The following is a 13958-nucleotide window of genomic DNA, read 5'->3' on the forward strand; positions in this document are numbered from 1 at the left end:
GGACAATGAGGACTACTGAGAACTCAAGATCAATGGCAATGGGTTTTTGATCCTACTGCACGTAATGGCTTTGTGGGAGCCTAGGCAGTTTGGATGCTCACCTTACTTACTGTTCTTTTAAAAATAATATTCTCTCGCCGGGCAGTGGTTGTGCATACCTTTAATACCAACACTTGGGAGGCAGATGCAGGTGGATCTCTGTGAGTTCAAGGCCAGCCTGGTTTACAAGAGCTAGTTGAAGGACAGACTCCAAAGCTAGAGAGAAACTCTGTCTTGAGAAAAACCAATATATATGTGTGTGTGTGTGTGTGTGTGTGTGTATACATATATATGTGTGTGTATATATATATACCCCATTAATTCTTGAAGAATTTCATACAACATATTTTGACCATATTTACTCCCATTTCTTCCTGTAACAGTTCACAAATCCACCCTCCCCCTTCCTCCCACACTACTTCATGTCTCTGTTTTAAAACAACACACAGACACAAACACACACACAGACACACACACACAACTTGGGGATAAAGCAGTGAAGAACACTAGACAGGAGGTGATTCAAAAGCAATTGTTATTTGATACTAGAAGAACAAAATACATATCAAAATTTGTTTTAGTATGGCAATGGCCTGATTCCCCTCTGTTACACAACACAGACCATTTGTTCAGTGTTTTTTTTAGATTTCCTGAGAGTTCATGTTTCTCATATGTGAGGAGCTGTAAAAATGGCATTGTTTCCAGTGTTTATCACACTCTTACAAGGAGGTCCAATTACTTCCTTCTTGTAGATGAAGAGACTGAAGTTTGGGGAGATCAAGCCACTGCCAAATCTACTGTGTATAGAATGGCTTTTTGCTGTTTTTAGAGCCTGCTCCTCTTCTATTATTGGTGTAGTCTGGATGGTGAGTGTGGGAACTGTGGGTTATGAGCTGGCCATGGTTTTGCTCTGTAAAGAAGCATTCATCCAGCCAATACTGTTGGAGAACTAGTTACATTCCACCTGTAGGCACACAATTCTGAGAACACCTGTTACACTGCAGTCTATAGAAAATGAGCCCCATCCATGTACATTAGTTTTTACTAAGGCAACAGCTATTCTGAGCAACAGCAAAACTTGTGTTGTTGGCAATTATGACTGAGTTTATTAATCTAATCTCAAATTAGATATGGGGGTCCCTCTATCCCAGCTGCCTTTCCTGCCCTCTTGCCCAGAGATAAAGGGTCTACCCAGATCCAGAGCTCCCAATGGAAGCCACCTCTATTTGACAAGTTGATGTGGGAGTGTCATATCAATCTGTTGCTTTCATTGGTTAATTGATAAAGAAACTGTTTGGCCTGATAGGTTAGAACATAGGTGGGTGGAGTAAACAAAACAGAATGCTGGGAGGAAGAGGAAGTGAGGCAGACGCCATGCCGCTCCTCTCCAGGGCAAACGCGATGAAGCTCCAGCCCAAGATGGACATACACTAGAATCTTCCTGGTGGGTCACCACCTCGTGGTGCTACACACATTAATGGAGGTGGGTTGATAAGGATGTGAGAGTTGGTCATTAGGAGGCTGGAGCTAATGGGCCAAGCAGTGTTTATATATGAATACAGTTTGTGTGTTGTTATTTTGGGGCATAAGCTAGCCAGGCGGCTGGAAGCTGGGTGGCAGGAACACAGCCCCGCCATTCCTTCAACAGCAAGTGATTAGCACAGCCTGGCATTTTCTTACTCTTTACTTTTCTAAGCATATTTGCTTGTCTGTGAAATGGACCTATGAGACATCTTATTGAAATATCAAAGTTGGGGGAATGAAATGTCAACTTCCTGGTACTTAGGAGTTGCATGGAACCATTAGACCTAAAACCCTCATTTTCTTCACTTGGCAAGTTGGCATAGTGAGAAAGCTATTCCTGTCTTTACTCTCTCGACTTAATAAAGCAGGTCTAGGAGTTCCAGGAGTTAAGATAGCAAAGAGTTTATTTTAATGGATCTAGGTTATTTTGTTCTTGGAAGTTTGTTCATGCGATATTATCATGAGGTACCGCACTAGAAAATGGACAACATGGCATGCTCAGAGGTCATTTTGTTTGATGCTTCCCTGACATGGGTGACCTAACTTATTCATCTTATCTTCCATACCATTCAAGGTTAGCAACCAAATTAGTTTGTATTGGTAATGTTCCCTGGGATGGCTTATTTCTGAAGTCTTCAGTGAACCCATGGCTATCTCTGTTGTGCTTAGGAAGGGAAGAGCTGAAGAGCATATTCAAGATAGAACTCTGTGGTTGATGGAAACTCTACCAGGTTTTCATGCCCTGAGAGAGCAGAACATGTCCCAAAGTCTAAGTCCAGGCATCCTTCCTTAATACTTCTCTCAAGGATTTTGGGAAATATCCCTGAAGACACTGGTCATATTACCCTGGAAAAAATGCTGGACTTATATAGAAAACTCTAACTTAAAATTATTGTCCTGCTTACTGTTCAGTGTCAATACTTTTATTTTTCTTGTAGTGGAAATCCTTCCTAGAATAGTGACTAGCATATGAACCTATTTGCCTACATGGGAAATTATGTATTGGAGCCCAAAGGAATCTCAGACAGTAAGACTAAAGGTTGAAGGCCAGTCTGGACTATATATTTAGACCCTGTCTCCAAACACCCAACAAAAATATTTATTGAGTTGACTCTTCATTAGATATTCTGGTGAGTTGACACCATCTTGCATGCTTTTTGATACATGAACTCATGTTGTTTACAAAAGCAGTTAGCAATGTAGAAAAAAACATCAAACACATTGATAATAAACTCTATAGGAGCAGAAAAGCATGTTAAGTGATTGGACTCTTGTTACATCAGAAGAGAAAACCAGATTTCTCTGATCATTGTGAACAGCTCCTCCTGATAGCCAAATCCAAGGCAAAAGTAGGTAGAACAACTATATCTGTCTCTGCTCAGACAGAGCCTCTATCTCAGAATGCAGACGGAGGAAAAGCACAAGTTCAGGTAATGGGAAGATGAAAAAAACATCTGTTCTCAGAGTGCATGCTTGTTTTTACAGCTCCTTCAAGTACCGCAGTGCTGGCTCTAACATTACGTTTTCTCCAGAACGGAATCTCCGCAAGGCCAGGTCAATTTTCTGAGGACTCAGGGACAAGTTGTAAATGAGATTGTAGTTGTGGATGAGGCGTCTGACTCTTTCCTTTTCCAGAACTCCTGTGGTGACATTGGTAGATTATTTTTTTTTAAATGAGGAAAGAAGAATCAAGGAAAGATATAGGTTAGCTTGAATGAGTTGCAGGTAGATGTTAAACACTAATGTTTTAAGACTTTAAGATCTCCTGAGTGAATTGGGAGCATGAGGACCTTGAGAAAGAGTTGAAGGGGAAGGGAGAAGCAGGGAAAGGAGCAGAGAAAATATAGAGCTCAATAAAAATCGATTTAAAAAGATTCTTTAAATTAGCTTAAGACATTTAGAGTCTTGGATATGACTTATAGATCTTAGGGAGTAACTTCAGGGTAGAATAAAGCAGATGGGTCCAGTAACACCACACATATGTTCTAAAGAATTCAAGCTCTTTCTTTAAATCCATACATCTTAGGGCAAAATTTCACAGAAGTGGGGTGCCTGTTAAAAATGTTCATAAATATGATGATTTCTTTTTCTTATCCAAGTACCTGTGGATGTTCTGAAATATGGAGGCATTAAAGTGCTCCTTCTTGACACACATTGCCTGTGACTTTCTCCCACTAACCTGTGTGATAGAACTCAATGATGACAACGTTATCATGGTTTCTGCATGAAGGTGAGGTGATAGCCACAGAGAGGACTGTAAGTGTGGGCCACAGTATTACTGATGATCACGAACTGATTCGTAAGCCCGAAATGGAAGCTTAGATATGTTGGTTGCTGCACTTACGATGCAGGGAAATAATTCTGTTGCCTGGGGAAGCTTTCCAAACCATGAGGAAGATAAGCTATGATTAACTGAAGTGGAACAATAAATACAACAATGACTATTTTCCCACAAAATAGCCCATGCCTCAAACTCCATTTCAAGCATTTTACAATATTGATTTATTTGACCTTACCCATAACCCATTTCATAAAAGGAGAAACTGAGTCCTAGAGTTATTCAATCATTTGCTTAAGGGTGCCCAAAGTAAACTACTATATCGCATGAAATGAAGGTATGATATTCAATATGGATCATATGATCTACTACTTGTGTTCTTTGAACTGTGAAATCTATGCCATAAAGTCCCCCACCACCACAAAACAAAAGCTTTCCAATATCTTTAAGGATTAAAAGTGTACTTCTCATGTCCTGGTAAGTTTTGACTTTCCACTTGACAAACTTAGGATCACCTTGGAAGAGTCTTGGTTAGGAATTACCTAAATCAAGTTAGCACACAGTCATGCCTTTGGGATTTTCTGAATTGTTAGTTGAAGTAGGAAGATCCACCTCGTTGTGAGTGGCACCGTCCTTGGGCAGGTGGCTCTGAACAGTCTTAATGGTGGGGAACATTGCGTGGTAGAGTCTGGGCTTGAATCTATATCTCTCTATCAAAAATAAGCAAAACCTCATTCTCCTTCTAGTATGTCTTGAGAACTAGCTGTAGTGGGGCACCGAGAAAACCTAGGTTTGAATTATGAATTAGATTCCTACTGGCCACTGCGTTATCACTTTGAGCTTGAGTTCTTCCCCTGGAAAGAAGGGCACTAACCCTTCAGCTTCTGGCCAATTTGAAAATTTAGAGATGAAAAGCATGAAATATCCAGGCCTGGGGAAAGAATGTCTTTTATAGCATTCTGCCTCTCTGACTTTATTATTTTCTATTTGGCCTTTGGTTCACTAAGTGAATTCTTAGTATACCATTTGCTCTTTCTTTAGAATACTTGTCATTCCTTGTTTCTTCTCTTCAAGGCTATTTTCTTCACAAGCCCCATTAGAGAATCAGCTCAGTGGGTTCCCAGAAATCCTGATTTGATGATGGATGGCCTGCCTTGGATGCTGGATAGGGAATGCGCTGGCCTACTTAGCTCCTTGCACATAATAAAGAACAGTGAGTCATCTGTGGGCAGAGCAGGTGTTGTCAGCTCTGCATCTAGAAAAGGCCTCCACGGTCTGTGAAACGCTGTGGCTAATGAACCAACAGCGTGACCTTAGTTAATCCGCTTTCCCATTAAGGACAGTAGTAGATGTTCCCAGATCTGGCTGATACATTCTTTGGCTCTTGAGCAACTAGCAAACTTCATAGAAACGGAGAAAACAGGCATAAACAGTGAAGGGGGCATGAAAAAGGCATCTCACGGCCATCAGCATCTGTCCCCAAAGTCAGCAAAACTACATTTTTTTCTTAGACTGTTTCATTCCTATGAGAAAGGTCTAAATCTTTGGGGAGTTTCCTAGCAACTAAGTTTAGGATCCAGCATCCATTATTCATTATCATGATTTGACATTTTATTTAGAAATGCCTTTTCTTTCTCCTCAGTGTGTAGCTCTGCTCAGGGTTGCTTCAATAACCTTTTATTCTCCCTTCTGCCCCAGGGAAATCTTCACTAACTGATATATCTCAGCTCTCTTGATGGCCTTCTCTGGTTGATCTTTTGATGGATTCTGGTAAAGGAGGAGGCTTCATCTTAGCTCCCAGGATTCAGGTAGAGTCTCAACATCACCATGTGTCGAAGGACCTAATGGAAACCTCCAGGTCTGTCTTGTTCATCCCTTTTCCCTGTTGCAAGTCAACTCACCTCCTAACATTTGCAGAAGATGGTTTCAAGATAGCGTAACCTGTTAACATCACCCAGATATTCCCTATATCATGTTGCAGGTCCAGCTATGCCTCCTCAGTACTGTCTCTGGTACTTCAGCTCATAATATATGCTAACCTTCCTTTCATAGCCTGTCTCTTTCCTTTTTATATTATCAATTTCAATTGATATATATTTATGGAGTACCCTGTGATGTTCTGCTAAAAAGTAAGATTTTGTAAAATTTAATCAGAGTAGGCATATTTATCTCAAATACTTAGCACTTCTTATTGGGAAATTATCCAGAATTCCTTCTTTTTAGATTATTTGAAGCACATAGTATATTAGAACTCTTCCTCATATGTAATAGTAGCTAAGCACTATTACATGCCTTTCCTTTGGACTACTTAATTCTCAATTCTTCCTTTAACCAAGAAACTTTATTATATATTATCTCTTTACTTTTCCTTTTGTAATGCTGTTAACTACTGCAAGTCTCTGTATCTTACCTAGAAGTCTGTCTTTGAGGACAGAAGCTGCGACTCAGTCTCTTTGGTTTTCTTCCTGGTCTAAACTCTAACACAGTGCTGGGGTCATTAGCAGATTTTTAAAATATATTTTATTATCCAGTCAGCTTAATCTTGTATGTAAAGTTCTCAGTTCTTTCTAAATTTCTTTTTCTTCCTTCCTTTCACATAATTATTGAACAAAATTTGGCATATTATATAATTATATTTCAGGAGATCTAAAATGTATTAGAAATTCAAAACAGGAAAAACACAAAGAGACTAAAGACATTGCTATTTTCATATAAGTGCTTTTACAGGGCATGCCTGCACTAAACCATTGGCGATCATTTTAACATTAATAAAGCCTTTGCTGATCCCACAAAAGGAGTCTTCTTTCTCTGAATGCCCACATGGCACAATCTAAGAGCCTATGTCACCTCGCATGTTGTACTTGGTTATTTATAGACATACAATCTTTTATTTCCTCCAAATTAAAGAAAAATTGTTTGAAAAAATTATGCTAGTTTCATGCAGTAGAAAAAAAATACTGTCTACTAGTGAGGGAGCAATAACCTTCAAGTAAAATATACATGATATCAATATGATGGTAGATGTTCAAGAGGCTGGCAAAGCCAGATGAAGTCTGACCTAGATCCATCTCAAGTCCCAGAGAAGAGTGATTGGATTCTAGTTTAAATAAGATTGCTGGGAAGGAGACTGGGCAGACACTGGACTTGGACAAATGGGAAAGTAAGGCATATCCGGGGAAAGGCAAGTGACCTATTAGGACTGTGCAAGGAATGCTAAGAGTAAAAATGGTAGAGGAGACAACTCAGGCCTGCAGACACTGGGTTTTGACTTGCTACGTAGTTTGGAGTTTCTCTTGAAAGCAGGAGGATTTAGGGGAATGGCCAGAATGAAGCCTGTGTTAAACTGGTGGAAGAGTGGAGGTAGGGATAAGAAACACAATGCCATTTTCAGTCACCTCATGGGCAATTCTTTGATTTATCTTCATGTTTTCTGATTGTGCCAGGCATCTGTTTTCCAGATAAAATGTTCTATTTACTTATACAATGGAAGTAAGCCAGGCATTTATGTGCAGGTGAGACCACAAATAGAGATAGGCTAGTGGACTTGGGAATCCATACTTTACCTGTGTTGCTCAGGTCACATAAGTAGAGGGCGTTTTCCAGCTTTCTGAACCTGTCTATCCACAGCTCAGGTTGTTCAGCCTCTTTCATCATGGCTGGACTCAAATCAGGCTGAGAGACTGGCCTTTTCTTAAAGGAGTTCACTGGTTCTTGTGGGGCTGAAATCATAGTGGTAGGGTTTTCCGGCCAGAGATTCTCTTCTGGAGTTTTCTACCAAAACAACATAAGCATTCAGTACCCAGAGCTCCAGACTGTTGGCCAAAGACGAGGCCACACAAGTAGAAAGATTTATTGCAAGTTCTGCCTTTGGAAAGCAAGGGAGAGACTCATGTATTCAGCAGCCCAAGGCTCTCTCTGCCAAGTTTTTGCTGAATGCAAACATGGTGAGTTTTTCTTTCTTTGAGAAAGGTGTCATCATCACTTTTGTCCAGTTTTCTGCTTTGAAACAGGCAAAGGACTTGGGACCTGATTGACAGATCTGATGTCCTTTTCTAAGGGTACTAGAGGAATCTACATGGACTGAGCTTCTGAGAAAAGTCACTACTTCCGCAGTGGTTTGTGGTGAACGAGTGACTGGCACAATAATAGTGTCACCTTTGGCCTGTGGGCCAAGTTTCAAGAATGACTAACTTTCTTTCTGACTATAATTTAACAAAGGAGATAGAAGCTCAGAATGGACAAGAGACTTTTAAAATTGCATAAGCCTCATACTAGACCCAAAACTATAAGCAGGGCATAGAAGTGATGCCTAGCTCACTTTAATATCCTAATCTCATGCCTATGACAGAACAAGGAAGTGTGATGAAATAGACAAATGAGACCCTGTGGTGCCAAGTAAGTAAGACATCCTGGCAGCTTCTGTGAATGTCTGGCCTGATCAGCACTACTCCGGGCTTTCAGGAAACTCACCTCCTGCCTGTCTAGTCCACGTGGTTATAGGAAGAAACACCATATATATTGCATGGTCTGAGGCTGGGCATCCAATGCAAAACAATTAGTGCAACTATTTTCTAGCAGAGAGGGGGCAGGGAATATGAAGCTCACAGTAAAGATAAGAAAGCTTGCTTATGTTTGACTCCTTGGTTTAGTTCATGTTACACTTCTGTCCATATTTAACACAGTACAATTTTCTGGTTTTTTTTTTCAGTTAATTAAGATATAGAGTTTGTTCTGTTCATCGCAGTCTAAAATGTTCAGCATAAAACAATACCTCTGATTGGTACCATCTGAGTTCCCTTAACCTTGAAATAGCTGAAGCTTTGCAGTTCTTTCCCATGTCAAACTTATCAATTGGAAGTGGTATGCACCCCGCACTCCAGAGAGGAATGACTGTAACAAGTTCGCCTGTGAGTTGGGTAGCAGACATGGATGAGGTTGCTCCTGGGGAATGTGAAGAATTTTTTTGTTTGAAATACTAGAACACTGTGTGAAATTGCACTGACACAGTTGACAGGAAACTGGTAAATTTTCAGGATGAATATAAAATAATTTTGTTTTGATAAAATTAACTTTGGGACAAAGAAAACTTTCACACAGAAAAGTAAAATAGTGATTCTTATGCCTTTTTAGAGATTTGGGCAACTTTAGAAATGGCAAAAGTTTTAGAGAAATCTGTTCATTTGCTATACTTGCATACATGGACTTTTTTTAAATCAAAAAGTCCAGTTTTATTTATTCATTTTTAATTTCTTTGGGTACTTTCCTACTCTCTGATAATTAAAGACAAGGGGAAGTAGAGACTGTGTGAACCCAAATCAGGCCCAGTGAAGGAGCAAGTAACTAATATAGCCTATATGACTTTTCTGTGCCAGGAGAAGTCCAAACTCTTGCTTGGTCCAGTGGACATTAGTGTTCTTTTTGATAATTTCTCTGCTTATCCTTTTCGGTATTACATGGGCATTTTTTTTTTCTCCAGGCACATAAAGCCTTGCAACTGAAGATGTCTTTTGTCTTTATCTCTTTATAATGTTATTCCCTTGGTTACAGAAGCCCTTTTTGATGCTCGCACCTGAAATAATTGAGCTCCTATGAAACTTGCAAGACCCATCTCAGATCCTATTTCTTGTACTGAGTTCCTTTGTAAACCAGGATGAGCAAGAGTTTATTTTTCGTCACCCGTTTGCCTGTCCAGGAGCTCACAATTCAATATTATATTTGTCTAAGTATCTATTGCCCTAGAGGTAGTTATTGATGTATCATCAAGGTCATATGAGATAGTTACTGAAAAATCTCAAAAATCTGGGTACTACCTAACACAAGTTTTCAATACGTGCTTGTTGGGTAATATGTCAATGAATAAATCAATGAATAGACATATGGGATGAATTATTTTCTCTGGTATCATAGGAAAGCCGTTTTATCAATCCCCTTCTTCGCCTCCTTTTTAAAAAAGTGGGACAATGAAGACTGATTATACAAGGATGTGAGAAGAGTCAATTATTATGGAGAAGCAAAAAAGCCCCTTCAACAGGAGGCAAAATAAAAGAGCAAAATGTATTTTTTATAATCTTATTCACAACAGATTTAACACTCAAGGAGAAAAGCATTTGTGGTTGTTTTTTACATGGCAAGATGCTTGCCAAAATGGATACTGTTTTCTAAAATATTTCCATGTGTGAAGTGCATGAAGAGGCCTCCCATCACTTTACGACAAATCATGTTCTAATCTGGACATTTCAAAACAACAACAATCGAAAAGCCCATGCAGCTTTTCAATTCTTCAAAATTTCCTCGCTAACTGCTGAGAATATTAAGGTGGATTTTCAACCATTTGCTAGATAGTTGTTTTCTTATTTTTTGTTTTTCTTTTTTCTTTTAAAATTAGAGAAATTCTTAAATTTTAAGAAGTGATCCCTTAGGGAAAGGACACGCTCAAGTTTTGGAAGTCAGCGTTAAGCTATTAAAATGGTCTTCAGACCACCCTTTAGACTGATGACAATTGGTGGCCATTAGCTTTAGAAGCTCACTTGTATATATGCGACAAAAACAATTGCTTGGGGCACATGACAAGTCCATCACTGAGCAAGGGCAAGAGTCTTCCACATACTAACCAGGATGGGAACTAAACATATCATATTTTAGGAGTTAATCTGCCTCTCCTTTCCATGTGAGGCAGGTCCTAAAGAGAGTCTGACAGCAAGGTGTAGGGTGGGAATAAAGAATCCATAGGGGAGGTTGGCCTTCCAGCCCAGCAAGAGGTGGGAGGATGCAATCAGGGTTCTCAAGGCCCTCCCAAGAGCTCCACATGCCCAGATGCATACCACATGTTCAGTTTTGCTTTGGGGTCTCTCAGGGACTTCGACCAAGGCCCCTGGGCTTTTCTTTTCATTCTTTCCTAACAAGAAAAACAAAGAGAGAGAGAGGAGGATTTAATTTGGCATGCACATTTAACATATATATATATATGCATGAGGAAATATAGCTCTGTGGCTCTGCTGGGTGTTTGCATTGTGCTAGGCAACAGGGAGACCCTTGGTGGATAAAAGGCAAGTTTTCTACCTGTGAATTTCCACATAGTTTCTCAGACAAACTATTCAAGCACAATTATTATACATACCACAGAAAGGAAATATATGGACATAGGAAAACAGTTCAGCTTATTTAGAAGCAGTAGAAGCCGCAGGGAGGGATTATTCTTGGAGGAAGTGAGGCAAACTGATGACCGGAGGAATGAGCAGGAGTCGTTTGGGCAAAGGCACTGTGATGGCGCCCGTGAAGCAAAGGTGTGGACCAGCTGAGTACAACCTGTAGAAGGCCCTGAACCAGAAAATCTTATGCTGCTTAATGAGACTGAGAGTCTCTTCCTGTGACTCTGTCCTTTAGAACGTAAGCTCTGCACCCTCTTTCCCATCATCTGTGTGTAGACATCCCATTCCCAGGATGTTGGCTGCTGCCTTCATGAATAAGGCCAGTTTGCTTTAGTTGCAGAACAACCAACCTTCTGCTCAATCCTCCCCAGCCTAGGGAGGATTTTACCGACTCTAAATCCCTGTGACTATCCCGGAGTGCTGAGTGAAATTTGATAGGTCACTAACAAACATACATTAGTCCTCAGTTGGGTCTCACTATTTTTAATAAAAATGAGCCAAAATAAGCAAAGTTGGAAGGGGACAATGTAACACAGTGGGCAAGAATGTCAGTTCTGAGGTGGAAGTCTTGGATTTAAATCCTAGATATTTTCTTTATGAGATCTATGACCTTGAACAACCTATTCCACTTCTCTGTGCGTCTGTGTCAGAGAAAGGAGGACACCTTGGGTAACTGCTAGTATTAAATGGGATTAGCTAGAACATAGCAAGTATTCAATAAGTGTCAAAAAGAATGAAGAATGTTTCCAAAAATTTCCACAACAGGCTTAAATCACCTTCGTAATACTCTATTAGCATTGAATTCCTGGATCAATATGAATTATGTTTTTCAGTTACTTTTTGTATGTTGGTGTTCACATATGCATAGTAAATGTGGGTATACATGTTTGTGTCTGTGCATATGTATTGATGCACTATGAGCATGAGTACATGTTTGTGTAGTGGCCAGAGGCATCTTCCTCAGTCACTCTCCAACTTATACCATCTTATATTTTTGAGGCAGGGTCTCTCCTAGAATCTAGAACTTACCGTTTAGCTAGACTGACTGCCACAGTCCTTCTTGTCTCTGCATTCCCAGCTCTGTGGTTATAGCCACTCCATGCCCCGCTGGACCTGTTTTGTTTTTGTTTTTTTCACATAGGTGTTGGGAACCAAACTCAGGTGCTCCAGTTTGTAGAGCAAGCACTTTACAAATTAAGTCATCTCCCCAGTTCTTCTTCAGTTTGTTGATAAAGAAGAAAATGAAATTTCATATTCACCTGAAGCTTCAGGACCCAGCAAAGAATGGCCCTCCAAGCTTGCTCCTATATGAATGACTATGCACTATTATATCAAGTTTGGAAAATAGAGCCACTAAGTGGGTAGCTCTTCTCCGATTCCTTCTCCAATCCTCTGAGAACATGGATGTGTCACTGTAGTTCTTTATCTCTCATAACCTACCCAGATACCAAAGAATAAACTTCAACTGATACTGTGGCAGTTTGAATGTAATTGGCCCACCTAAGCTCATAGGAAGTGGCACTATTAGGAGGTGTGGCTTTACTGGAGTAGGTATGGTCTTGTTGGAGGAAGTGTGTCACTGTGTGGTCTTATATATATGCACAGGCCACACCTAGTGTCTCAGTTCACTTTCTGTTGCCTGTGGATCAAGATGTAGAATTAAAAATAAAAAAAGTTGTAGAATTCTTAGCTTCTTCTCCAGCACCATGTCTGCCTATATGCCACCATGTCCCACAATGATAGTGATCTGAACCTCTGAAATGTAAACCACCCAATTAAATGTTTTCCTATATAAGAGTTGTTGTCGTCATGGTGTCTCTTCATAGCAATAGAAACCCCTAAGATAGATGTTCACTAAAGGTTGTGATAGCAATCCCTTTGAAGCAAATCTGAATTAATCTGTTGAGAATTTAAGTTATCCTGGCATCCCATGAACACCTACTTGCACTGAGATTTGTTCACTGCATCACATTTGTGAAAGAAAAGAATTTGCTCTTTATTGCAAGAAGAAATGCCCAGCTTACTCTGAAGCAGAGATGGACAGCTAAACGGCCTCTAGCAGCCCTGTATGGCACAGAGGCAGGGGTGTTGACAAACCTAACCATTAACCCTGTATTTTTCTTCTACCAACAGTGAACTTTTGGACCAGTTCTTTTACCTGTGAAATTCCAGGAACTTGCTATAATACCATGAAGTTAAAATCATGTATGTAAAATATTCAACAATGGAAGGTGTTTAACATTAGGCAAATCTCATTTCCCCAGAGGAAAAGATTTACCATACAGCATACCAAGCATTTTTCTGAGCATCAATTAATGCATGACACTTTTTAGAATAAGACCTAGAACCTAGACTTGTCTCTTTCTAGCTATTCCTTGCTGTCTGAGCCTTCCAAAGTTCCCTTAGGAGAATATATGAAAAGTCTGCTTAGTTTCATTTAATTTACCCCTTTTCCTTGTCATATCTGATGGTGGATACAAAGGTAATCACTTGCATTTGTAAACATTGTTTAAAAGACCTGTGCTGGAGATCTCTTTTTCTTCTTCCTAACACAGCAGGAAGGGCAAATGAGAAACATCTGTCTAGTCAGCCAGTGGAAGATTTGCACTGGGGAAATAAACCCCACTGGCTTCTAGAAGTTTCCAAGCATGGGAAGGACCAGGATTTATAAGGCTGCGCTGCCAGGAGAGTATGATGTTCACACAGCCATCCTTCCTGTTTGCTCACACCGACTGTTGGAATCAGAATCAGAACTCTTTGGTGCTGCTCTATCTTATCCCAACCTGGAAAACTTTAAAAATAACTAGTGTGCAAATGACTCACAAGACCAATTAAATCTCGATCTCAGGCAAGGAGAATACTTTTTAAATGTGTTCTCTAGGTGATTCGAAAATAGAATGGAGCTGAGGGTATTTAATCCAAGTAAAAGCTTCTGGATTGATGAGTTCTAATAAATGAAGCTTATGTGA

The 13958-nt window shown here is 39.9% G+C and overlaps 1 protein-coding gene across 1 annotated transcript in view; it reads right to left on the reverse strand.

Moving 5' to 3' along the window:
• Window positions 1-3025: 3025 nt before the first annotated feature.
• C10H1orf87 (chromosome 10 C1orf87 homolog) overlaps window positions 3026-13958 on the reverse strand; it is a 64520-nt gene continuing 53587 nt past the window's right edge. Inside the window, exons 9-11 of the mRNA XM_005353436.1 lie at window positions 10663-10736; window positions 7405-7612; window positions 3026-3203 (exon numbers count right to left, since the gene is read on the reverse strand). Of these exons, the coding sequence (XP_005353493.1) occupies window positions 3043-3203; window positions 7405-7612; window positions 10663-10736 (443 nt within the window). The 3' untranslated portion in view covers window positions 3026-3042. The remainder of the gene's footprint in view (window positions 3204-7404; window positions 7613-10662; window positions 10737-13958) is intronic.

The sequence above is a fragment of the Microtus ochrogaster genome, chromosome 10 (genome assembly GCF_000317375.1).
Source record: "Microtus ochrogaster isolate Prairie Vole_2 chromosome 10, MicOch1.0, whole genome shotgun sequence".
In the NCBI taxonomy this organism is placed as follows: domain Eukaryota; kingdom Metazoa; phylum Chordata; class Mammalia; order Rodentia; family Cricetidae; genus Microtus; species Microtus ochrogaster.